This window comes from Peromyscus eremicus, chromosome 17, assembly GCF_949786415.1.
Source record: "Peromyscus eremicus chromosome 17, PerEre_H2_v1, whole genome shotgun sequence".
Taxonomy (NCBI): domain Eukaryota; kingdom Metazoa; phylum Chordata; class Mammalia; order Rodentia; family Cricetidae; genus Peromyscus; species Peromyscus eremicus.
In genome coordinates, this window is record NC_081433.1 from 17,109,058 (window position 1) to 17,134,512 (window position 25,455).

At 40.6% G+C, this 25,455-nt stretch overlaps 1 protein-coding gene across 4 annotated transcripts in view; it reads right to left on the reverse strand.

Moving 5' to 3' along the window:
- LOC131894608 (A disintegrin and metallopeptidase domain 3-like) overlaps positions 1-25,455 on the reverse strand; it is a 47,544-nt gene that overhangs the window by 21,237 nt on the left and 852 nt on the right. The window contains exons 2-12 of one of the 4 annotated variants that reach the window (XM_059244922.1): positions 24,038-24,114; positions 23,535-23,590; positions 17,808-17,886; positions 13,753-13,829; positions 12,602-12,776; positions 10,413-10,478; positions 6,605-6,676; positions 6,284-6,450; positions 5,193-5,274; positions 1,911-2,047; positions 49-235 (exon numbers count right to left, since the gene is read on the reverse strand). In XM_059244922.1, the coding sequence (XP_059100905.1) occupies positions 49-235; positions 1,911-2,047; positions 5,193-5,274; positions 6,284-6,450; positions 6,605-6,676; positions 10,413-10,478; positions 12,602-12,776; positions 13,753-13,829; positions 17,808-17,886; positions 23,535-23,590; positions 24,038-24,058 (1,119 nt within the window). In that variant the 5' untranslated portion in view covers positions 24,059-24,114. Of the gene's footprint in view, positions 1-48; positions 236-1,910; positions 2,048-5,192; positions 5,275-6,283; positions 6,451-6,604; positions 6,677-10,412; positions 10,479-12,601; positions 12,777-13,677; positions 13,830-15,965; positions 16,084-17,807; positions 17,887-23,534; positions 23,591-24,037; positions 24,115-25,455 lie in introns of those variants that run through there. The other 3 variants (XM_059244925.1, XM_059244923.1, XM_059244924.1) reach the window with 3 other exon arrangements.

Consider the following 25,455-nt stretch of genomic DNA (forward strand, 5'->3'; position numbering starts at 1 on the left):
GTGATACATAGACCAGGTGTTGGGATGAGTTGGGACAGTCTGACTAACCTCTGGTGGGCCACAGTCACACTCCTCTGGCTCCTCCAATTTGCCGTTACCACAAATTGGCCCTTGAGGCACAGCGACAGTTTCTGGCACTGGTTTGTTCTGAAGGCAGTCTAGCTCAGGCTGTGAAGCCAACTGTTTGAATCCATCCAGGCTGCAACTGCTAAAAACCTTTACGCCTTGGGAACGTCTAGAAAGAAATTAATATTCCTCAGATAAATGAAATGCAACCTCTATCCAAGTAACATTCTTTACTAAAGTGTATGAATCCCTGAATATTCACCTGAAAGACAAGCCAAGGAGGAGAGAGAGAGAGAGTTGCCTCTAGTTTTAATACAGGCCATAACCAAAGCAGTTCATTTTTGTTTTGTTTTGTTTTTTTGTTTTTGTTTTTATTTGTTTTTTTGAGACAGGGTTTCTCTGTGTAGCTTTGGTGCCTGTCCTGGAGCTCGCTCTGTAGACCAGGCTGGCCTCGAACTCACAGAGCTCTGCCTGCCGCCAGCGCCCGGCGGTTCCATTTCTTTCAAATGTGATTTGTTAGGATCAATACACAGAAAGTGAAGGGAGTTGGAGCGGTCAGCACCTCAGCTTCAGAGCCCACATGAAATCACTGCATTAGAGTCAACAAAATTATCACCACAAGAAGCCCAAAGGAGGGTGTGAGAGTGGGATAGCTGGCCACATCCGCCTCTGCCATGTGGTGGGGAAGGCATTTTCCCCGACTTTTTCCCTCTCTAGTGCATGAAAGCCTCTGGGGAGACTGAAACCAGTACTTCTGGTTGGATGTATCTGGGCATGTGACTTCTATCCGCCCCTTCATTCGCCATGCAAACTCCCCCTCCCTCCCGAGGATTCCATGCCCCTCAGCAACCCCTCCTCCTGGTCCAAGCTTCTCTTCTCACCTTATCACTTCCCTCAACATTCCCTGCACATAATTTTAATTCTCTTCCACCAGCTGAAGGTTTGGACCTTCTAAAACACTTGTCCTTGAGGTCCATCCTGTACAGTTTATTTAACAGCGTGCTTGAAAAGCCTAATAGACAACTAATAATAAGCCAGATGCAACAAATAAAACCCTTCAGAATATTTCAGTGTTTAGTAGTGAATTGTGATAGCCAAGAGTGATTCTTCAATGGCCTCACTTCTCCATGTTAATAAACTTCCATGAATTATTATGAGAACACCCATCTCCTTCAGAGACTGTGTTTAGGCTCCCTCTGGGGTTTTGCACATTCACTCTGCAGGGCACATTTAATTATCCATGCTGTGCAAATTGATCATGTGTTGTTTAGTTCATTATGAAATCTCCTGTTCTGCAAACACTCTGTTTCTGCCCCAGCACCTGGGGTTCTGTCCTCCGCCTCTCTCTCACATCTCCTTATTCTTTCCCTGAATCTGACTCTTCAGCCAGGCTGCACTTGACTTTGTTTCCCTATGCCTATAATATTCTTCCCTGTAGTCTCATTTGTTTCTAAAGTCTTTGTAACCTTTCATCTCCCTCTACCCCAATGTACACAGCGAAATAAATCTCCTTATTCACAGGCCTGTTGAGCCGTCACGCCTTCCACTATTTTTGCATTATTGCATTTCTTCCATAGAAGCATATAGACAAGGCTGACAGAAGGACCGTGAACCCCCACTCACTCCGTCTACTAGCAGCACATGGCTACAACCGTTAAGAACTGGGACGTGTGTGTTCTCTACTACCCTGAGCTCATTCTCGTCCATGTGCTTTACATAATTGCATGTGCATTCATTTAAACTGTTCCTGGTCAAGTTAGACGGTGACGAAGAAGTGTACGTCCAAACACACTACAAGGATTTCCTAAGTGTCTACAGAGATCTGATCTGGAAAAGCACCTTACATTGCCGAAGGATTCATTATGCACACACTTCCTGGGCAGAAGCAGTTGTAGACGTCGTCATAAGTTAACCCCAGGTTAATTCCAAGCAGCTGGGACAGAACAACAGCAAAGCCCTCCACGGTTAACGTCTTCGGGTGCTAGAGAGACAAAAAGAACAAAATTATTGAGTCAGTTCTTCTCCTCCTCCTTCCCCTCCCCCTCCTCCTTCTCCTCCTTCTTCCTCTTCCTTTTCCTCCTCCTTCCCCTCCTCCCCACACCCCCTTCCCCCCTCCTCCTCCCCCTCCTCTTTCGCCCCATTCCTCCTGTTTGCTTTTGTCAGGCTTCCCCCCCCCGCGCCCCCCCCCCCCCGACAATGGTACCTAAACTACAACGCAAATTCGAGAAAATGGAATAGCAAAACTTTTAAGACTGTAAAGGTTAAAAAAAAAAAAAAAGGAGCAAATTGTGATATTCTTTTTGAAGCAATAACCTTTTAGTCCAATTGAGCTGACATGTAGGAAAATTAAGATTGCTACATAAAACCTTAAATTTATGGCATATTATTAAATACAATTCAAACAAGCATAAAGACATTTAGGGAAGTAGAATAATTTTAGTGACTATTTTTTGAGACAATAATTAGGAAAAATTTAGACCACAAAGAGTTAATTGGCAATCAGTTCTTACTTTAGAAATTGTCTGAGGAAATTTTAAAAATGTAAACAAAAATTTTCTTATAATTACTTTATAATTGACTTAAATTTAATATTTTAGCCAAGTGCAGTGGTAAAGAAAAAATCTATGGAATATACATGTAATGAAAGAGAACCAAAGGGAACCTCCAAGAGTTAATGACACACACAAGAGAGTGGTTGAGGACAGGAAAGGTCAAAACATCTGGATTCCACACAGTACATCCAAGGGAGACAGGAAAAAGTCTATATAAATAAACAAATAAAAACAGCAGCGCGAAATCTTTCCCTGCTACCAACTATTTTGAACATAAATGAATTCAAATCCCCAATAAAGGTGTGGATTGGCAGAGTGGATTAAAATCAGAACAGCTACACGAAAAAGAGCATTCACTCAGCTCCTTATATTTACTCTATCTAAAAACTAGCTGAAAACAAATTCAAGACCTACGTGAGAGACTCACAACTATTCAACAGAAGAAAACAGGGAAACGGATTCAGGACACCCACACCGTCATCTCCCCAAAGGATGGGGGCAAAGGCGAACATGGGCAAAGAAGATTCTGCCACTGTCTCAAACGTCCCTGTTTCAATGTCATGATAAAACCAAAGTAAAGACAAATACACACAGGAATGGAAATAAAAACAAAACAAAACAAAAAAAAAACCCCATTTACAGACCACATGTCTGACAGAGGATTAACATCCATGATGTAGAGAATGCCCACAACCCAACAGCAAAGCATTAACTTACTTAAAAAAATAAGTCAAATACTTGAATAGCTATTTCTCTGGTAATAAAGTCTATCAAGTATATGAACTGGTATTGCATCATTTACGACGGCAAAAACACAATCTAAAAAGCAATGAGAAGCTACAACATCATGCACATAGGCCTGTCTCTATTAACTAAAGCAAAGTAAGTTTGATTGACTCTGCAGCTAGTTGTATGTTGGTGAAACTATTATAGACTGGTATAGCCTCTATCAAAACCAATATTATAGTCTCACAAAATATTAATAACAAGACCGATACATAATTCAGCAAGCTGACTTCTGGGTATGTAGTAGAAGGTGTGTTACTTTTGTTTATGTTGCATCTGTTTAACTCTGTGAAGCTGTGTTACTGTGCCTGTCTAAAACACCTGATGGTCTAATAAAGAGCTGAACAGCCAATAGCGAGGCAGGAGAAAGGATAGGCGGGGCTGGCAGGAGAGAGAAGATATAGAAGGAGAAATCTGGGAGCAACAAAGAGGAGATAGAGGAGTGAAGAGGAGAAGGAGCCAGAGAAGAGAAAGACTCCAGGGGCAGTCACCCAACCAGCAAGCTAGGGAATAAGAGTCAGCCGGGCAGTAGTGGCGCACGCCTTTGATCCCTGCACTGAGGAGGCATAGCCAGGAGGATCTCTGTGAGTTCGAGGCCAGCCACTCAGCTACACCACCAGCAAGCTATGGAGTAAGAGTAAGATCTATGGAAGTAAAAGAATGGGAAAAGCCCAGAGGCAAAAGATAGACGGGGTAATTTAAGATGAGGAGACTAGGAACTCAGCCAAGCTAAGGCTGGGCATTCAAATGAGCCTCCATGTATGAATTTATTTGGGAGCTGGGTGATGGGCCCCCCAGAAAGAGCAAAAACAAACAGCAACATGGGTATACACCTAGACTGACCCACATTAGGACCTCAAAGAGATGTCTGTCCTATCATGTGCAGTGCAACAGGGCGCAACAGGGCGCATATCAACAAAGGCAGGGAATAAATGAAAGATCTGTTGATAGAATAGATAATTAACTCAGTCGTTAAAAAGGAAATCGTGTGTACACTATGGCAGAGATGGAACCTTAAGTACAGTGTACCGCTTGCAAGAACTCTGTCCTAGAAAGACATATGCCGAACCATCCTATTTACATGTAAACCCCAAAGTTATTAAAACAATAGAAACAGCACATAGAATGAGCATCACTTGGGACAGAGGAAGGGTTGCTTGATTGATGTGGAGACTCATTTTTAAAAGGTGAATGTATCTTGAGACTTATTTCACAATAAGGTAAATATGGTTAACATCACAGACTCGTTAAAATTGCAAATTTGGTGTGTTTTCCCGGAAACCAAACCAACTCTTTTTTTTTTTTATTAAGAGATTTTCTGTTCATTTTATATATCAACCTCAGATTCCCCTGTCCCCCCTCCTCTCACCCCCCAGCCTTCCCCCCCAATCCACCCCCCATTCCCACCTCCTCCAAGGCAAGGTCTCCCATGGGGTGTCAGCAGAGCCTGGTACATTCAGTTGAGGCAGGTCCAAGCCCCTCCTCCCTGCACCAAGGCTGTGGAAAATGTCTCACCATAGGCACTAGGCTCCAAAAAGCCAGCTCATGCACTAGGGATGGGTCCTGATCCCACTGCCTGGGGGCCCCCCAAACAGTTCAAGCTAAACAACTGTCTCACTTATCCAGACGGCCTAGACCAGTACCATGGGGGTTCCTCAACAAACCAACTCTTTTATAAGTTATAACATTAAAATCCTAAAACAAAAAAAAAAAACTTAGAAAAATTCACAAAAAGTATACAATAAATACATTCTGTGTCTTTTCATTGAGGGACAATAGAATGCATACCAGAGCGATTCCTGCTGTAAACTTTGGGTTGCAGGCTATGCCGTGATATGTTGCTCCCACATAATCAGGATAATCCTTATACCTAAATTAAAATTTTATGTCAGTGCACCTGTTTCAAAACATTGCTAGAAAGAACATTTAAACAATGGATTTCTGAAAGTTCTGCATCTTTAAAACATGGTGTTCATCATACAATATGCTTTATGCTAACAACCATTCATTAAGTAGTAGAAACACAAATCGTATGTCCTCCATACTTCATAGGAATTTAAGTTAAAAATGATGCTTAAGGTTCTATGATACACAATCCAAAACCTAGAGGAGCCTAGTATCTTCATAGCCTGTTTCTCAGGATCCCCATCACTAAATGGATATTGATGCTAAAATCTAAAGGCCAGAGTCATCTATGGTCAAGCTTTTCATGTACTGAACAAATCTTAAAATTGTACACGGTGTTGGACCAGAGGAGAGGGAGAGAGAGAGGTGCACCAAGAAAAAAGAGGCGATGTGCAGAAATTAGCCCCCTAGTGCTGCCTTCACATACCCAACCCCGGCCTTGAACTTAGTAGGAAGCAAGAGAAAACACGTGGTTCCTTTCATATCTCTTAAAATCTTCGTGAATGAACGTCTCACAGTTACAGGTGAAATGATTAAGTGAGTGAGTAATGCTAAAACCTACATAAAGCCTCTTGAAACCCACAGAGCAAGTGGCTGAAAACTACATCTTAGGTCACTATGGAAACACTGGAGAATAGTAGCCACAGGTGCAGGGAAGTGGCCGGTCCATTTCAGTTATTTACCTTTTGAACCAACGACATGGGCAATTATTGCATTCATCACGTTAACATCACGGTATAACCATTTCCCAGTGAGGTCTTTATAAACACAGAGGCCCGTGTTCCCCCTGCTGCTTTTCATACCACACCTTAGTGCTGAAGTGGAATGGGGTGACAGGGTCTGGGGGGACTGCGTTGGACTATGTGATCAGAGCCTTACATTTTGCTTACACCAGCACAATTACCCAAACACAACTTCGACAGTTGATGTTAAATAAGTGGGCAAGTCCCCCTTGGCGCAGACAAGGCACTCACAGGAGTAAGTACGTGATATCCTGGGCCCTTTCAGATGCTTGTTTTTGTTTCCACAGCAGAAACCTTTGCAGAACTTCATCAGCATCCCCGTTTGTTTCTATCTTATTTTGGTCTGACCAGATCTCTAAAGATGTTAACATCACAGTCATCTTCAGCTGGGAAAACATCTGAAAAGGGGACACACTTGAGTTGGGGATTACATTCAACTTATTGCTTTGAGGAGATAACCCAACTCGTGGATCAAAGTGCTGGGGGGAACATGCACGCAAACCGTGTTAATGGGTTAACGTTAGTCTCTTCAACAAAAAGGGAAGTACTCACGGTGTTAATGAGACCAAAGATATGAACAACTTTCTGAACTGCAACTCCCATCTCAGAGCCCATATGGCCAAACTGAAAGACAAGTTGGTTTCTCAATTACTGCTATAACTGATTAAACAATCACTCTTTAATAGTGTCAAATATAAAAGTTAAAATGATGCCGTACTCAACTGAGGAAGCAAAGTAAAAATGTGTTCAAATTGGCTGTCAGTTAATCCTTTGTGTCTATAAACTTCTCCTAATTATTGTCTTTACTGTGCTTTACACCTAACCCTAGGGTCTTAACGATTGAGACTATTCAAAGGGGTAGCTGTGATTCACTTCCTCTTTACAGGCACAGAAATGAAGATGGGATGCACTATAAAGGCAGAATCAAGGAGTCCAGTTGCTGTGGGATGGTCTGTATGTCAAGTGTGTTGCTGACTGGTCAATAAATAAATCACTGATTGGCCAGTGGCCAGGCAGGAAGTATAGGCGGGACAAGGAGGAAAATAAAGCTAGGAAGTGGAAGGCTGAGTCAGAGACACTGCCAGGTGCCACGATGACAAACAGCATGTGAAGATGCCGGTAAGCCACAAGCCATGTGGCAAGGTATAGATTTATAGAAATGGATTAATTGAAGCTGTAAGAACAGTTAGCAAGAAGCCTGCCATGGCCATACAGTTTGTAACCAATATAAGTCTTTGTGTTTACTTGGTTGGGTCTGAGCGGCTGTAGGACTGGCAGGTGAGAGAGACTTGTCCTGACTGTGGGCCAGGCAGGAAAACTCTAGCTACATCCAGTCGCTGACTCACTAAGACGGCATTCACTTTTCTATCTTAAGTCTTCACTCCAATCAAAGAAACTCAGCATACAACCCAGCTACAGAGCACCCTTTCTCAACAGAGTCCAATAGTGGACAACTAACTACCAGCATATGCCTTCACTTAAGGAAATAATAATCAGAACACTGTCTGCAAATATTGTCTAGGATTTAATTTACATGATTACTTTTTAGTAGCAAGCAAATCAACAGTAGAGACATATATGACGTGGAACACCAAGGCAAACGTTAGATGTAATAGGCACACAAAGAAACTTGTAAGTAGCAAGGACAGACTATGCATAAATATATCAACTGAGCCATGTTTAGCCATAGCTCCTTAGACACAACACACAGTTTTACTAAGATCAGCTGTGTGGATACCGTGCAATAGAGAGCTCAGCTGTACAGAGACGGGGATGCTGCTGTGTTGTTGTGCCTCAATCTTAACGTCATCTGCCTGTGATGCCATTGAAAACTTGCTTTCAAATTCAAACAGAGACAGCCCAGATGACGACAGAAGACCCTGTGGTGGTGACACAGGTGATAGGAACAAGGCTGCTCTGCGACATATTCTTGTTACAACTTTCTGAAAGTTTAATTGTTTAGGGTTTTTTTTCTCTCCAAAACCCAAAACTGTTGGAAAGGTGAAAATGCTCAACACTGAAAGGCTAAGACAATTTCAGGTGAGCAAAGGCAGCAGACACTTCCCCAAGCTCAGGGGAAAGTGAGCAATGCACACCTGGTAAGGGTGGTTAATGGAACGCTTTGAACAGGGCTGTTTCATACAGAACGGGAGATACAGTCGGATTGCAGCAGGTGGGAACCAATACAGAGACTTACAAACGAACAATGTGCAGGGAGGGAAAGACTCAACCCTAAATGGGATGTTCTCCATCAAATCCCTTCCCTCAGGGCTAGGGGAGGCAGAAAGAGTTTAAGAGCCGGAGGGGATGGAGGACACCAAGGAAACAAGGCCTTCTGAACACAGCAGGACCCATGCACATACGAACTCTCAGAGACTGAGGCAGCATGCACCAGGCCTGCACGTATCTGCCCCAGATGGGGTCCCAGTGCTGAGAGGAGAAGTGGACACATGTCCCCATCCCTCACCCCAAAGCTGTCTCCAATTGATAACCACTTGCAAATGAAAAATTAGTTTTCTCCAACGGAGTCTCACTGTGTATACAAACCACTCTTGTGGCTAAGCCCCATGCCCAGCAGTAGATGGCCAACACAAAATGAACTCAATGGCATCTTTGGAGGTTCTTTATCTCATAATATATATCAGGGCATTTTTTTTCTTTTTTTTTTTAATATCACAAGTCCTTTGGATATATTATGGCTTCCAGTTTGGGGTTTTTATAGCATCTCTATGTGGGCACCGTGTGTGTTTCTGGGTCTATATATGTTTCTTGTGGGGTTGTGTTAGCTTTTTTTTCTTCTGTTTTATTCTATTCTGATTTTTGTGGGTTTTTTTTAATCTTACTTGATTTATAATTATTCTTTAGATGCCTGCTTATTTCCAAGGAGAGACTGAAAAGGGGTGGATTTGGACAGGAGGGGAGCAGGGGAGGACCTTGGAAGAGTTGGGGAAGGGGAAACTGTAATCAAACTGTATTCTAAGAAAAAAAATTTTTCAGTACAAGAAAAATAGAAACTGGAGATTTAACTAAAATTGTTTATTTTGGACACGGCACATGTAAACATTAACTAAGACAAAATCAAAATGGCTGGTTAAGTGAGAGTCCAGTGTGGTGAGGCAGAAGGTTGTGGAATGAATCCACACCATGAGACTAGCGTGACTCCATGAGGAAACCCATGGGCTGGATGCTAGGAACCAGAGAGTGGTGAGCTGAGAAAGAAAGTCAATGCTGGATATGAAACTAGATTAGCCCCGTGGGAAGGAAGGCAGTGGGCAAATACTTTCTGGAGAGGAGAGTGCAAAGTATCTGGAGTGCTAATGAATGCCCATTTCATCCTTAGAACGTGGAGCTTCCACTCAAGACGCCAGGTAACTACAACACACAAAACAAGCTCAGAAAGTAGACCTTTGGAAATGTAATCTAATTTAGTATCTAATGAATTGACTTCCAGTATAATGGAAATGAGATCTAGTCTCAGGAAGAATTGAGGCACACCAGCTAGTCTCTCTGCTAAAGTCAGAGGGGCTTAGAACCTGTGCATACAGAGTCACACGCCATTGCTCCAATCCCCTCGTGCCAGTATAAGGACAAATGATGACATGTCGTTGTGCACTGCTATGCTCTGGCACTTTTTTTTTTTTTTTTTTTTTTTTTTTTTTTTTTTTTGGTTTTTCGAGACAGGGTTTCTCTGTGTAGCTTTGCGCCTTTCCTGGAACTCGCTTTGGAGACCAGGCTGGCCTCGAACTCACAGAGATCCGCCTGCCTCTGCCTCCCCTGCCTCCCGAGTGCTGGGATTAAAGGTGTGCGCCACCACCGCCCGGCTACTGGCACATTTTTTTGAACGGAGGAAAAAAAGATGTTTATCTTTTAAACAAGGTCTTATGGTACCCGGAGTGGTAGGAAATGCAGATTTTTTTTTTCTGCCTCACCCTCCTAAATGTTGGGATTACTGGCATGTGTCATCATGACTGACACTTGAACAGAGTAAAAAAAGTTTGTATCAAACAGTGAAAAGTAGACTAGAAAGCTAGCTAGCTCAGCAGTTAAGAGCACATACTGCTCTTCTAGAGGACCTGAATCCAACCCTCAAAATTCACATGACAGCTCACAGCCATCGCTAACTCCAGTCCCAGTGGATCTGCCTCCCTCTGCTGGACTCTGGGAGTACTGCATGCACATACTGCACACAATACAGGCAAAACACCCATCCCACAGAATAAAGCTAATATGAAAAAAAAAAAAAAAAAAAAGGGAGGGGGGAGAGAGAGGAAGGGAGGGAGAGAGCAAGCAATTTAAGTTTCATATTCACAATCCTCACTCTCTACAAAACAAAGATCTCAGGAAGACAGGTCATTCCTACCATGGCTTTATCCACGATGACCTTCACACTCAGCATCCTTTTCATCAGTGACACATTTGAACCTTTCTGTGAAACAATAAAAATGTCAATATAATAAAACCTTCAACCAGGTACACATATGTCTGTTAAGAATACTGATTTAGTACTGTTTACTGTACTTATTTTAGTAACGTGGATGATAGATACAATCTCTAACCCTGGGAGTCTTTAAAGTTAAATGCTCCGATGACAGTTTGACTGGGAAGAAACCTTGGCTGTTTTACAGAGATCCACCTGCCTCTGCCTCTGGAGTGCCGGGATTAAAGGTGTGTGCCACCACACCAGGCCTGACCTTGGCTGTTTTAAAGGTGCTTCATTTTGATGAGTTTTTCTACCTTTGCTGAATGTATTCCACTGAAGATAAGATGGTATGGGATTACTCATTATTTATTTTAAAAAGGAAATATATTAGCCATATTATATCTTATTACTGATTTGATTTGTGGCTTCTTGAACATTTTTTTGTAACAAGGCTTATTTATTTCAGCAAACATTTAATATTTGATAACATGAAATGTGCATATATATATGCGCACATATATATGTATGGAGTTGGCTTTTGGGATCATAGAGGTCAGTTAGTCCAATGTCTAGAGAGGAATCCAGAAACCTGGAACTGTTCCAGTTCCAGAGCTCTCAGCTGCCTACCCGGAAGGACATGATATTGAGGTTCCAGTTGGATCCAAAGACTACTCTTTATGAGGGTAAGTTTTCTTCTTTTCAGTCTTCAACTGATTTGACATTGTCTTCTCTTGTGCAATGGAGTGCAACCTAATTTACTCCAAGTGAAGCAATGTCATTCTGACTCAAAGACACTCGGTACCATATTTCCCAACTCTGGAGTCTTCTTGGCCCACATACTTTGACATGAAGAATGAGCTACTGCTTGGGTGTGGCTCTGGCCATCCATTGATGACTAGCATATCCAGCAAACAAACATGTAAAAGTTGAGGTGGGGGTGGCAGTTTAATTTGACTAGCAAACACCCAGGTTTTTTGTTTGTTTGTTTGTTTGTTTGGTTTGGTTTGGTTTGGTTTGGTTTTTTGAGACAGGGTTTCTCTGTGTAGTTTTTGGTGCCTGTCCTGGATCTCGCTCTGTAGACCAGGCTGGCCCAATTTCAGGTAAGCACCAAAATGACACAGAGAAACCCTATCTCGAAAAAACCAAAAAAGAAACGAACTTATTTAGCCACTGATGATTAAATGTGAAGTTGAGCAAACACTGTAAATGAAAACATGAAGATACATACCAAAAATCTCTCCAGAAGAGTGCCTGCCATTGGCTGAAATTATTTATAAAAGTTGATTCTTAATTTTTTTCTATATTCATCAGATTAATTTACTAATTAAAGGAAAAATTTAAATGTAAAAATGACATAGTTGTATAAAGCATATACTTTTCAATTTAAACCAGTATATATTTATATATTTATGTCAGAAACAGTGAAAGCTGCAGAATCAGAGCAGTGAATCCCACAGCAGCACTAGGCTGCAGAACACAATATTTTGGTCCATTCTTATTTTCATTTTTCCTTATACACTCATCTACTTAGTATTTTAGTAGATTTACTTGGCAATATTATTTAATTTAGAAAGTAATAAATGTAAAATAAACAAAAACACGAAATCATATTAATAGGAAAAACCTAAAATAGCCATGTTTAGATGACTTTTTCCTAAAAAAAATCTAGACATTTATGACTGTACATTTATGGTGAGGTGTATGAGAGAAAACACACTATCTTTAGATGGGGAGGTTTGAGATGGTTTCTAATTATTGTCATGACTCATTTTACTTTCAAAGTTTGTAGCAAAGTAATGCTTTTTTACAAAACAAATATATTGACTAAGAAAATACAGTATCATTAAGTAAATCCAGGACCAACTATGTTAATGGTATGCATATTCATATAAATAGCAAGTATGTGTATCTATACAAACTCCTCATATAATAACTAAACAAGCTATCATAACAAGTTTGATGAATTTTTTTTAAAAATTAATTCTGTCTACTTGTTATTTCCTAAAGACTATCTGAGTAAACCAATGATATCTTAAAAGAATTACCATACACCAGTTTAACTTTCTTTTCCCAGTGTACACAGTCTCAAAATTTCAAAGTTAAGTAGTACAGATGAAGGTCCAACTCACCTCTGGTTTTACAAGAATTCGGTAGGACTGACTTTCATGCTGGAGATTTAAGTTTTCTTTGAAGGGGGAATAATCAATTTTATTGTTCTTTATTTGATAAATTATGTGTTCAAATGTAGCCGAAGATTGTAATGGCTCGATTCCATAAGTGATGTTTTCTAACTGTAACAAGCCCCTAGATATGTAAAGGAAAGAAAAGAGGATTAGTATAGGCTTCCCACTGAGAAATCACACTAAAAGTATTCTTCATAATTCTTTATGTAAATTTAAATGTAAAGATGACATAGTTGTAGTTATATACTTCTCAATGTAAACCAATATATATATGTATGTATTTATGTCAGAAACAGAGTGAAAGTCACTGCCAAATAAGATCATGCATTCCCCTCACCAACTCTAGACCAACAGCTACAAAGTCTGCAAAGCACCAAAGGAGGCCCTCTGCATGTGGGAGACAGCTGTATAGCTGGGTCTGTTTGAGGGGCCCCTGGCAGTGGGACCAGGATCTATCCCTGGTGCATGAGTGGGCTTTTTGGGGCCCATTCCCTATGGTGAGACACCTTGCTCAGCCTTAATGCAGGGGGGGAGGGGCTTGGTCCTGCCTCAATTGAATGTTCCAGGCTCTGCTGACTCCCCATGGGAGGCCTTACCCTTTTGGAGGAGGGGATGGGGAGTGGGTCAGGGTGGAGGTGGAGGAGGGGAAAGTGGGGAGGAGGAGGAACTGTGGTTGGTATGTAAAATGGATAGGAAATTTTTAAAAATTCTTTATCTAATCTCCAAGAATCACTCAGTCTTGGATTACGTTTCAAACCCAACGTTATACCTATCTTCCCTCCATTATGGCATTTAAGAATACTTGTGGTCTGATGTGGCTAGAAAATACGAATTCTCTCCCTGCTCATGGGAGCTTTTCCTGCTTAAGTTTTATGATGGCAAAATACAAAGAAGCCCCCCCACCAAAAGTACATGAGAGGGCAAGAGAAAGAGTCGGGAATAAAGGAGCTGTATTAACAGGGCCCCCACAGTCTACAGATCTGTATTATTATTATTGTTATTGTTATTGTTATTATTATTGCCTCATTCTAGTCTCACAGAAGATGGTGAAGCTGAAGGTTGACATACAGTCTTAGTTCGCGCTTCCAGAATGGTACCTGAGACCTGAGCAAGTGCTGAGTGTCACAGTCGATGCTGGAATCTCCACAGCGTGTCCTTGATAGAAGCAATGGCCCTAAGATGGGACAGAAAAAATGATATGGCTGAAGCCCTGGGGGCCGTGCCCACTTCCTGACAATAGCAAATGCCCACATTTAGCCATTACATTCTGTGTCCGATGTCCAGTGTCCTCCCCATCTCCCTGCACATGCTTCCTCAGCACCTTCTTGTGCCATAATTATTTCCCTCTCTCTGTAATATTCTTGCTATAACTTTGATTTTTGACCACTATTTATCTGTATCTTTTCCTTTTTAGCAAGATTGCCTAAGAGTATAGTTTACACTATACTTTTTATACTAGCTTATGATCTATAACATTTGGCTGAGTTCAATCACGAACATTTCATTCATTTTTTCTGGGTTATGCAAAAAGGGTTTTTAAGTATTTATTCATTGATGTTGCATGTCTGTGTGCACCTGTCACAGTGAGCATTCAGAGGTCATTTGCTCCTTCTACCCCGTGGGACCCAGAGATGGAACTCAGTTTATCAAGCTTCACAGGAGGCACTTTACACACAGAGCCATCTTGCAAGTCCGTAAGTATTTAGCTGACATTTGTCCACCTTGCTTTCCCTTAATATCTCACTAGAAAGATAATTAATCATCAATAGTTCAAACTCTTCCTCATTGACTTTATCAATGTTACTGATTCACAAACTTTCCCACAATAATCTCTTTAGTGAATTCTTCTTCCTCCTAACTCTAAATTGTAGTAATTTCCAGGTTCCTAACACTGTGAAACTTCACTTCCAACACGTTGACTCCTTCAAATGTGTCTATATACTAAAAGCATCCAGGCATGAATCTCCATTTAACATGACATAAACCCCATCCTAAACCCCATTCCCATCAATTAGAGTAGCAGGCTGGATCTAGTCATTAGAGCCCATATAAGCCCAACATATACCTTCTGCACGATGCTCAGCGCACTCACACTACAGGGCTTTGCCCAGACAGGGAGATCTGCCCTATGTTGCATGCTAAGCAACAGGAGCAGCAACCTGCCCCTTGAGTGATACCAACAGCCCTTTCTAAAGATGTAGAGGGTGATCTAGTTCCTGATCCACAATTAACCATAGGAAAGAAGAGTTCCAAGGGATCTCTTGATTGTGCCTCCCTGTAAGATGTCACCCAACATCTACACAGCAAAAGTCAGTCACTCAGACAGAAGGAAGACAGCGAAGCACAAGGTCAACAAATAACGAGAGGAAAGCCAGAGACTGTCCTGTCTGTCCTGTGAGCCTCACACAACCCATGCAGCACACACTCAGGGGCCAGCCGCACATGAACTCACAGCAGTTGTGACAGCTGGCACAAGACCTGTGCAAGCTGGAATCAGACCAAACTGCAGCCTGGAGATGGGAGGTAGGCATGGAGACAAGGAGCTACTGCCAACGGATTCGCTGGAAGGCTGAGAGTCGATGTTTTTGAGAGTGTAGCATTTGGTGAGTTGACCACAAGCTCCAGGGAAAGGCTATGCCTCCAAGGGGAGCCCAAACTGGACTTGACGATTTAAATGATAAGGAGAACACAAAGTTTGGTGGGTAGAGAAGAAGGTTGGAGCTAGGAGTAGCTGGAGGAGTGGAGGTGAAAATGATTAAAAGGTGTTATACCAAAATTCTCAAAAAATAAACAATAAAGTATTATTTACTAAACATTCCTAGGTTTCATATAAAAACTCAAGTGTACAGATTTAAACTCAAATGATACAAATTATAAAACTACCTCGTCTGAGGGAGAGTAAAATAGCTGACTAACTGAAGGCATTCGCTGCACATGTGTGCATGCACAATAATATAATGAATAAATTTCTCTTTAAAAAGGTATGCATGAGCCGGGCAGTGGTGGCGCATGCCTTTAATCCCAGCACTCGGGAGGCAGAGCCAGGCGGATCTCTGTGAGTTCGAGGCCAGCCTGGGCTACCAAGTGAGTTCCAGGAAAAGGCGCAAAGCTACACAGAGAAACCCTGTCTCGAAAAACCAAAAAAAAAAAAAAAAAAAAAAAAAGGTATGCATGAGTCTATGGTCAACATTATCCTTGACAATGCAAAACTCAACACTCCATTCCTGGGGGTGACCATGGCAGGAGCATGTCCCCTCCATTTGGGGGACTGATAATGCTTTGCCTGGGCTTTTTAAAAATACATATATACCTTATAGGTCTTTTGTTTATACATTGTGGTTTCCAGTTCTGTGTTTTTATGGGATTTCTATTCGGGTGAATATGTGTGCTTCTGCATCTATATGTGTTCCTTGTGCTTTTTCTTTGCTCTTTTTCCTTTTTGTTTGTTTTGTCCAATTCTGGTGTGTTTGTTTTCAATTTTATCTTTTCTGGATGCCGGTTTTCTAATGAGAGAGAACAAGAACAGATGAGGATGTACAATGAGGAGTGGGGGGGATCTGAGAGGAGCTGGGGGAGAGGAACCATAATCAGAATATATTGTATGAAAAAAAAAACATGTTCAATAAAAAACAACTAAGTCAGATCTACCACAAGACCCAGCTACCCCCACTCTGGTTATACATGCAGAAGAAAGGAAACCAGCATTCTAAAGACACCCTACCCGCACACCATGGTTGGGAAAATACTGCTCACAATAGCTAAAATATGGAATCAGTCGAGGCCTCTCTTCAACTGACGAATGGAAACAAACCATGACATCACACACACACACACACACACACACACACACACACACACACACGGAGTGAGGAATATTATTGACATAAAGAAATTTAAATCTCAACACTCTCAGTAAGATGAATAGAAGTGGGGACCTTCCTTCCATTAACAACATCAACAATAACAATAATTCCAATGATAATAATAAGCCAAGCCCATTCAGACAAGTACCACATATTCTCCATCATATGTGGAAGCCAGAAAGGTAAACCTGAGTCTAGAGCAGTGGTGGCTAGGAGCTGGGGAGGGCTAAAAAGAATGGATAAAGGGAAGCTGGAGTTGTTCATTGCACATGATATACAAGGGTTGAAATATCACACTAGGCCATGTTAATGTGTACAACTAATAAGTGTTCATCAGAATTAATTGGAAAGTGCAGACATCTAGTCGCCTCCTCTTCAGCTCCGATACTGCGGTGTGCAAGGTGCTCAAAGATCTTTAACCTCGGGGGTGTTTTTGAATCCCTCATGCAATAGCCCATTGTTCGCATCTGAGAGCCTATGGGTGCTGCCTCATTTCCCCGACCCACTCCTGCTCCTGGGTTGATCTGTGTGCCGTCTGCTTTTGGAGTCTCCTCTCACCATCTTCCTGTATGGTGATTCCCACAGTCTCCTCCACTGTTCAGGACCTGTGAGACAACGTTCCCAACCTTTCGGGATGCCTTGCCCCTCGACCTGCCTTTTCTTTTCCATCTCAGACTTCTGATGTCTTCAGAACTGGTTTAATCGTACTTGCAGATAAGTGATTTCGGGGTTCCAGTCTTCCAGGGCAGTCACTGGATTCAGTGTGCTTTCCTAGCAGTTTACACAGGGGATTTGGATTTGGGATCTGTTTGACCAACAGCACTGTAGATTAGAAGGCCTTTCTTTTTCTTCCCAACAGCAGCACCTTCTGCATATTTTTTAAATAATGAATCTAAGTTGCTTGTGATAAACACAAACCTGCAACTCCAACACTTAAGAGTGGAGGCAGGAGGATTGCGATTTTGCCACCAGCCTAGGCTCCTTCACTATACCTTGCCATTGTCACCGCAGGTGGAAGGAAGGGGCATGAAGCTGGGGGGGGGGGGGATGGGAAGAGGTCAAGTAATATAATAATATTTTAATTAGAAATAAGTTTAAAATGCAAAAACCAACTTCTAAAGGTAACATATCATGTGAATCCATACATGTGTACGAACATATATAATCTCTATATAAATGTTTGCATAACTATTTCTAAATTTAAAACTATGGGTATATAAGGGAGAAAACAGCATTATACACACCCATAAAAAAGCCCCCAAATCTACACAGCATTAGTCTAAACTTACCTTTATTAAAGAGTAATGCAGTTGCAATGTTCCTAACTTGCTATGCGAATATGCCATAAAACGTGGATGCAAAAATGACCTATTTCAATCAAAATAATGGTATTTCATTATAATATATATCATTAATAACAATATATAGGTTTAATAGTTCATTAACAACAAAAACTTTCAGAATAATGAAACTACAGTGTAAATTTTACAAACCCAAATATCTGAAAACCAAATAGAACTGTCTTCTCATTATCTAGCTTATGTTCTTTTTTTTTAAAGATTTATTTATTTTTTATGTATACAATATTCTGCCTACATGTAGGCTTGCAGGCCAGAAAAGGGCACCAGATCTCATTACGGATGGTTGTGAGCCACCATGTGGTTGCTGGGAATTGAACTCAGGACCTCTGGAAGAAGAGTCAGTGCTCTTAACCTCTGAGTCATCTCTCCAGCCCCCTCTAGCTTATGTTCTAATGGTATATTAGATACATAAAAACTTAAAGATAATCATTAGAACTAAAACCAGGGACCAGCATAGGGCTATGACAAATTTTATATAGCAAACTGGTGCTCACAACCACATCTTCTCATCTCCATTTTAGTTTGTGTTAACCACAAATAAATCTCATGGTATGATAACTTTAGTATTTGCTAATGAGTAGAATGGGTGGATCATAAATCAGCAACAGATGGTTTTCATAAAATTACAAACCACCTCAGCATCCTTAATACCTATTTCTATTGCATCTTCTTAGAACTGTTTAGTTCCATGCTCCATTTTTAAACTATTGTTTGTTTCCTGGAGGTTTAGCATTTTGTTTGCTTATTTGTTCTAGTTCTTATATATCCTAGTTTCTAATCTTCAGATAGATAGCTGTTAAATACGTATTTCCCATTCTATAGGCTTCCTCTTACTGCAGTGACGGTGTTCTTCATTGTACAGAAACTTTAGGTTCACGAAGTCCCATTCATTAACTGTTGGTTTTAATGCTTCCAACTACTGACATCCTGTTCAGAAAGCCCTTTCCTGTGCCAATGAATTCATTCTTACATTGAGATCTTAAAGTCATTTGAAGCTGAATTTCCTGTGGGCTGAGAAATAGTGCTCTGGTTTCATTCTTCTACATGTAGTCGTGCAATTTGACCAGCCACATTTTTTAAAGATAATGTCTCTTCTCCAAAGTGTATTTTTGGTCTCTTTGTCATAGATCAGGTAGCTTTAGGAGTATGGACTTATGTCAGGGTCCTCTCTAGACAAACATAACAGACATCTACAGAACACTCCACCCAGACACTAAAGAATATACATTCTTCTAAGCAGCCAATAGAACTTTCTCCAAAATTGACCACACTGTAGAACACAAAGCCAGTTTTAACAAATAGAGGAAAATGGAGATGATGTCATCAGCAACAGAAACTAGAGAAACACACAAACTCGTGGAAACTATACAATGGACTACTGAATCATTGAGTCAAGGAAGAAATCAAGAAGGAAGTCTAAGGTTCCTAAAAGTAGTAAATGAAAATGAAAACACAACATTCTAAAATCTATGGAGCACAGAGGCAGGCAAGTACGTTTATAGCACTAAGGGCCTGAAGTGAGAAATGTGAGAGATCCTTCATAATGGAATGATTACACCTCAAGGCCTTGGAAATATAAGAACAAGCAATACCCCCAAACCAGGTGGGAAAAAATAATCAAAATCAGGGTTGAAATTAATGAACTAGAAATAAAAAAAATACAAAAAAATTAATGAAAGGAAGAATTGATTCCTTGAAAAGATTAACAAGATTGATAAACCTTTGGCCAATTTAACCTAAATAAATAAAGTATCCAGATAATAAAATTAAAGATGAAATGGGAGATAACACTGGGAAATTCAGAGAATCATAATAACACACTTTAAAAAATCTAAATTAGAAGTACCTTGCTAACCAATTGTGCTCTTGGAGCTTCAATAGCAAAAATATTTGCATTTCTGGATATATACAGCCTGCCAAAGCTAATCCCATAACATTCAATGAGATAGAAATAGTAATTAAAAATCTCCAAAAGTTTAAAAAAAAACAAAAACCTGGAGCCAAATGGATTCAGTGTAAAATTCTTCCAGACCTTAAAACAAAAACAACAACAACAACAACAAAAACTAATCCAATACTCCTCAAATGACTCCATAAGGTAGAAATTGACGGGACACTTGTGAATTATTTTTATGAAATCAGTACTACTACCCTACTATCAAAACGAACAAAAGATCCAACACAAAAATAAAATTATGGGCCTTTCTCTGATGAAACTGGATGCAAAAATTCTCAGTAAAATACTTGGAAACCCAATTCAAGAATACATCACAAGAGCAGCCACTATGACCAAGCTGGCTTTTATCACAGAGATCCTAGGATGATTCAACATACATCAATTCATAGACATAAACTACCACATAAACAGACCTAAATCATCTTATTAAACATAAGAAGGCCTTTAATAAAATGCAACCTCTCTTCACGATGAAAGTTCTGGGGACTCTAGGGATACAGGAGACATATCTCTGCGCAACAAAGACAACTGACAGCAAGAGCAGAGCAACATCTTGCTCAATGGAGAAAAACTCAAAACATTCCCACTAAAAGCAGGTATAAGACAAGGATGTCGACTCTCTCCATCAGTGTTCAATATAGTATTTGTATTCCTAGCTAGAGAATTAAGACTACTGAATGAGATGAAGGGGGTGAAAATTAGAAAGGAAGACATCAAAGCAGCTTTATTTTCAGATGCTATAATCGTACACATAAAAGACCCCAAAGGATTCCACCAGAAACCCTCCACAGCTGTTATCATTTAGCAGGATACAAAATCAACATGCGCGCGCACGCGCACACACACACACACACACACACACACACACACACACGCCAAAAAAAAAATGAACAAACAAAAAACAGTAGCCTTCCTATAAACAAACAGCACCAAGAATAAATTGGGGAAACAAGACCATTGACAATAGCCTCAAAAAAAAAAAATCTTTGAATAAATCTAACCAAAGAAGTGAAAAGCTTGTACAATGGGAATTTAAGACATTGATGAAAAAATTTAAAATAATATCAGAAAATAGAAAGACCTTCCATGCTCATGGATTGGTAGGATTAATATACTGAAAATGATCACCCTACCAAAAGAAATTTACAGATGCAATATATTTCAACACAATTTTTCACTGAAATTGAAAAACACAATCTTAAATTTTATATGGAAAGTCAAAGACCCAGGATAGCCAAAACAATCCTGAACAATTAGAAATCAAACAAACAAAACCCTGCTGGAGGTATCACCCTCCCAGACTCTAAGTGACACCACAGAGCTATAGTAATAAAAACAGTATGGCACTAGCATAAAAACAGACACAAGAGCCCTTTACAACCTCTGCAGAAGTCACTCAGCTTCTCTTTGGCCAAAGTAAGTATCATAGCCACAAATGAGCAACTTAATTTGTAGGTCCCAGGATGAAATGAAAACCATCTAAACTTACTCAGAAAGCTTTCCACGGTGTTCAGAGTACTCACTAGGTTGTTTGGGTCTGTGGTGTTCCCCAGAGACTGTGTGCTAATGCCCAGCCTTCAGTCCCTATGGCTATTGGAGTATGGTAGTCTTTTGAAAGTGGGGCCTTGTCCTGCTTTGCTCTTGTTGCTGATGCTGTTGTTGCTTTGATAAAACACTGACCAGAATAGAGGGGTTTATTTGGCTTCTATTTCCACATGACTACCCTGGAGGTAGTCACTGAGGCAGAGAGCATGACGAATGTACTTACAGGCTTGCTCACCCTAGCTTACTCAGCCTGCTTTCATGAGTGGTACCACCCACAGTGGGCTGGGTCCTCAAACACCAGCCAGCACTCTGAGGGAAGTAAACCCCAATTCAGATTCCCTATCCCCAGGTGTGCCTAGATTTGTGTCAAGCTGACAAAAACTGAGTAAGGCGACCTGCATGCATTGTTCTAGATGCCTGGGAGCCTGTGCCCCTGAAGAGAACCTTGGGGCCTTGGCTCTTCATCCTCCTCTCTACTTCCCAGATACGAGGTAAGTGCCAAGGGCTTACTGCCATGGTGTCCTAACCACAGACCCAAAAGCCGCAGGGCTAAGTAAGGAACCATACACAGAAAACTCCAAATCCATCAGCTAACACTTCTTTTAGAGTTGACAAGTATCGCATTTTCGTGTTAATCAGATAGCTAACTACCACATGGGTGTTGGCCCCTTCTCACAATGCTGCCCAGTGGGACAGGAGTAAACTCAGGTGCAGGGTTGGGGCTGAGAGGCCTGGGAGCAGAAGATGTGCATCAGAGTTTCAAAGGAGAGTGAAGAGGAGAAGTCACCGTATTGTGACAAATGTGACTTATGAGCTCTTCATCAGTGATATACTATTCACATCTATTTCATCGTACACTTATGGCTTTGGAGTTTTGAAACATTGAGATTACGTGTGACATAGAGGAGCTATATGGCATCATCATACTTTGATTACAGCTGTGGAATGGGATGCATAGTCAGATGTAGTGAAGAAAGCCAAAGGGAGATTCTACCTTCATCTCCCACGTGCCTTAGACCAAGTGCCTATTTGAGCATGGCAAGATTCTAATTGTATGATTTTCAGAATTCATCAAGACAATCTCTGTAAAGGACCTTATTATCTATTACATGCTATACTAAAAATCATATATGGAATAATGTTATGAGATATACACCCACAGGAAGAAAGTGCACCCTGCACACTGTCAAACAAGAACAGTTTCAAAACAATGTACACATTTGTGAGGAAAAAAACCTTTTTATACATTTCTGTAAGTTCTATATAAAGACAAAATATAGATAATGATGGAAGGTTGTACACAAGGTTAATGCCACTGGTGTCCTCATGGAACAAAGGGAGAAAGGAGGGAAGTCAAAACTATATATTGGAGCGAAATGGGAGAAACACAATTGTGGGTTGTCAATACCATTTGAGCATAACAGAACGTATAATCAAGAAACAGCGCACTTGAGCAGAGAACATAAGGTAGAAAGGGGGAAGGGGCTGGAGCTGGTGCTGGAGCAGTGGGGGGGGGGAGGGAGCTGGAGCAGTGAGGGGGAGGGAACTAGCGCAGGAGCAGTGAGGGATGTGCACCCTAGGTCTTCACTATGTACAGCCGTAGGGGAGCTGCTGCTTTACTCCTGTGCAGCGCATGACCACACAATTGATGTTAGCTCACTGTTTTTGATAACTCAAGTTTTCACTCTCTCTAAGCCACAGCCTAGGCGTGTTTTGCCTATGTTTGCAATGTAAGCCGCACTTTAGTATTTACAAGGTCTACCTGATTTCCTAGGCTGGGCTATTTTTCTGGCCTGGTCTCCAATTTTCTAAGGCATGTGTAGTGTACTCAGTAAGATGCTTGAAATCCCGTAACTATGCAAAACAATGTACGCAGGTGCAAAATCACACATGGGCAGGTAACAACTATGGCTTTCATGACTGTGTGCATGGTTATGCTTTAAGGATTTCGGTAATTTTCATTTATCAGAATGTGTCTTAAGACATCATTAACTTAGAACATAGATTATTGGATTTAAAATCTCAGTTCCACATGAATATTAAAGAAGATAGAGCTTGCCAAGTAAACGGGGTGTCTTTGCTCAGCTTAGGGAATGGTTGAAGAAGGGCAACTGGAAACAGCTGTTTGATAGAGTGAGCTCTTACTGACTTACTGTTTTTCAAGATGGAATGTGTATGTTTTCCCCTCAATTCTGACCAAGTAAGTGACCTGCGGCAAAGTGTCCAGAGAGAGAGAGAGAAAGCCATTATTAGAAATGTCAACTCCTTCAAAGTAACAAGCTATGATTTATGTATGTACATGTTTTTTAGGACCAGACATTAGAGCCTGTATACCCCAAAATTGAAATGATCCACAATATAGTTTTTACTGTTTCTCATACTTCTTACACATAGATACCCTTTCCAATTCATGCTTTATTCCCCGCTTCCAAATTCCCTCCTCATTTTGTTATGAATTAGCAAAATAACACACAAAATACCCCAAACTATAAGCTATATTTTTCTTACTTATCACTGCTATCACCTCTACTGTTACCTTTACCCTATTACTGTCATCACTGGACCTAAAGAGGGAACAAATGAAACACAAATGTCTTCTACTACAAATTGACACCAGGACCATAGACACTCAAAAGAAAGCATGAAATATACCCACATTGTAAATGGCGGCAGCCATTATTCGCAAGATTGATAGACACAGTTAACTATACAGGGTGTTCTCATTCCTATAAACTGAAAGATAAACAATTGGAAAATGCATTTTATAATGTCTGTTTCTATAGCCTGAGAAAATAAAATGTTATGGAGAGACCTTATAGTGAAACCCACAGACAGGTGCAAATGAGACACATGTGTGCTACAGAGTAATTAGAAGAGAAAATATACATACATCTTTTTCGAAAATCAACTTAAAAAACTAAAGAAAAGGTGGGGGCCACAGGGAGCTGTGAGGGAGTGGGGTTGGACATGATCAAGATTTATCATATACATTTATGGAATTTTCAAAGACTAAATAAAGATATCATTTAAATGCTAAGTTCATGGTTTGGAATGTGAATTTTTTTTTTTTTTTGAGACAGGGTTTCTCTGTGTAATTTGCACCTTTCCTGGAACTCACTTGGTAGCCCAGGCTGGCCTCGAACTCACAGAGATCTGCTGGCTCTGCCTCCCGAGTGCTGGGATTAAAGGCGTGCACCACCACCGCCCGGCTGGAATGTGAAATTTTATTGAATACTATCTATGAAATTTTATTGACTTGCATATTGAATACTGACTATTGTCAAATTCTAAGAGGCTAGTTATAAAACTAGGCAAGATGACATTCATGTTATATATTAAATTAAAATATCTGTTTAAGAATAGAAAAGGAGAAAGACTGTAAGAAGATTTGAAGACACTATGAAATGATGCTGATTAAATCAGTGTGTTAACTTTGTAGAAAACAATTGTCTGACTTGGAAAGCACTGAAAACATTCTGATCTACTTTGCTAAAAAATTTTAACTGCTTCCCCATTGGTCCTGTGGAAACGACTCTGGGAAAATGCAAGGCTATCTGCCGGTCAGAAGTTTTATACATATACCAGGTAACAATGCAGAAGTAGAAAAACAATATTGCCACATACAGTCATAAAAATATATGTGACTAAATATTCAATGGGTTAAAATTAGTACCTCAGACTTATATGGATGGACGATCATTTTATACACCTCTCTGCATTGTTTAAAATAATTTTATAGTTTTTATACTTTACTGTTTCGCTTTCCAAAGGATTTACATACGTGTGCATTTACAGGCCTGGAGATTTTTATGCTGCCAGTTTAAAAATCATGATACAGGGTAAAATTTAGTGTAGTCTCACGTGTAAGAACATATAATTAGTGTGTGTGTTTTCTCTGCGTTCAGTAAGCCGTGTACGGCAGCGTGGGGACCGGAAGTTAGAGCACTTGAGTCTCACATAGAACAGTTGGGCACTGTTTCTACACTACTTGGAAAATCAAAGAAAACGGAGACATTTGCCCTCCCTCAGACCACCAGTCTTTAGCTCACTAAATCAGGAACAACCAAGATTTGA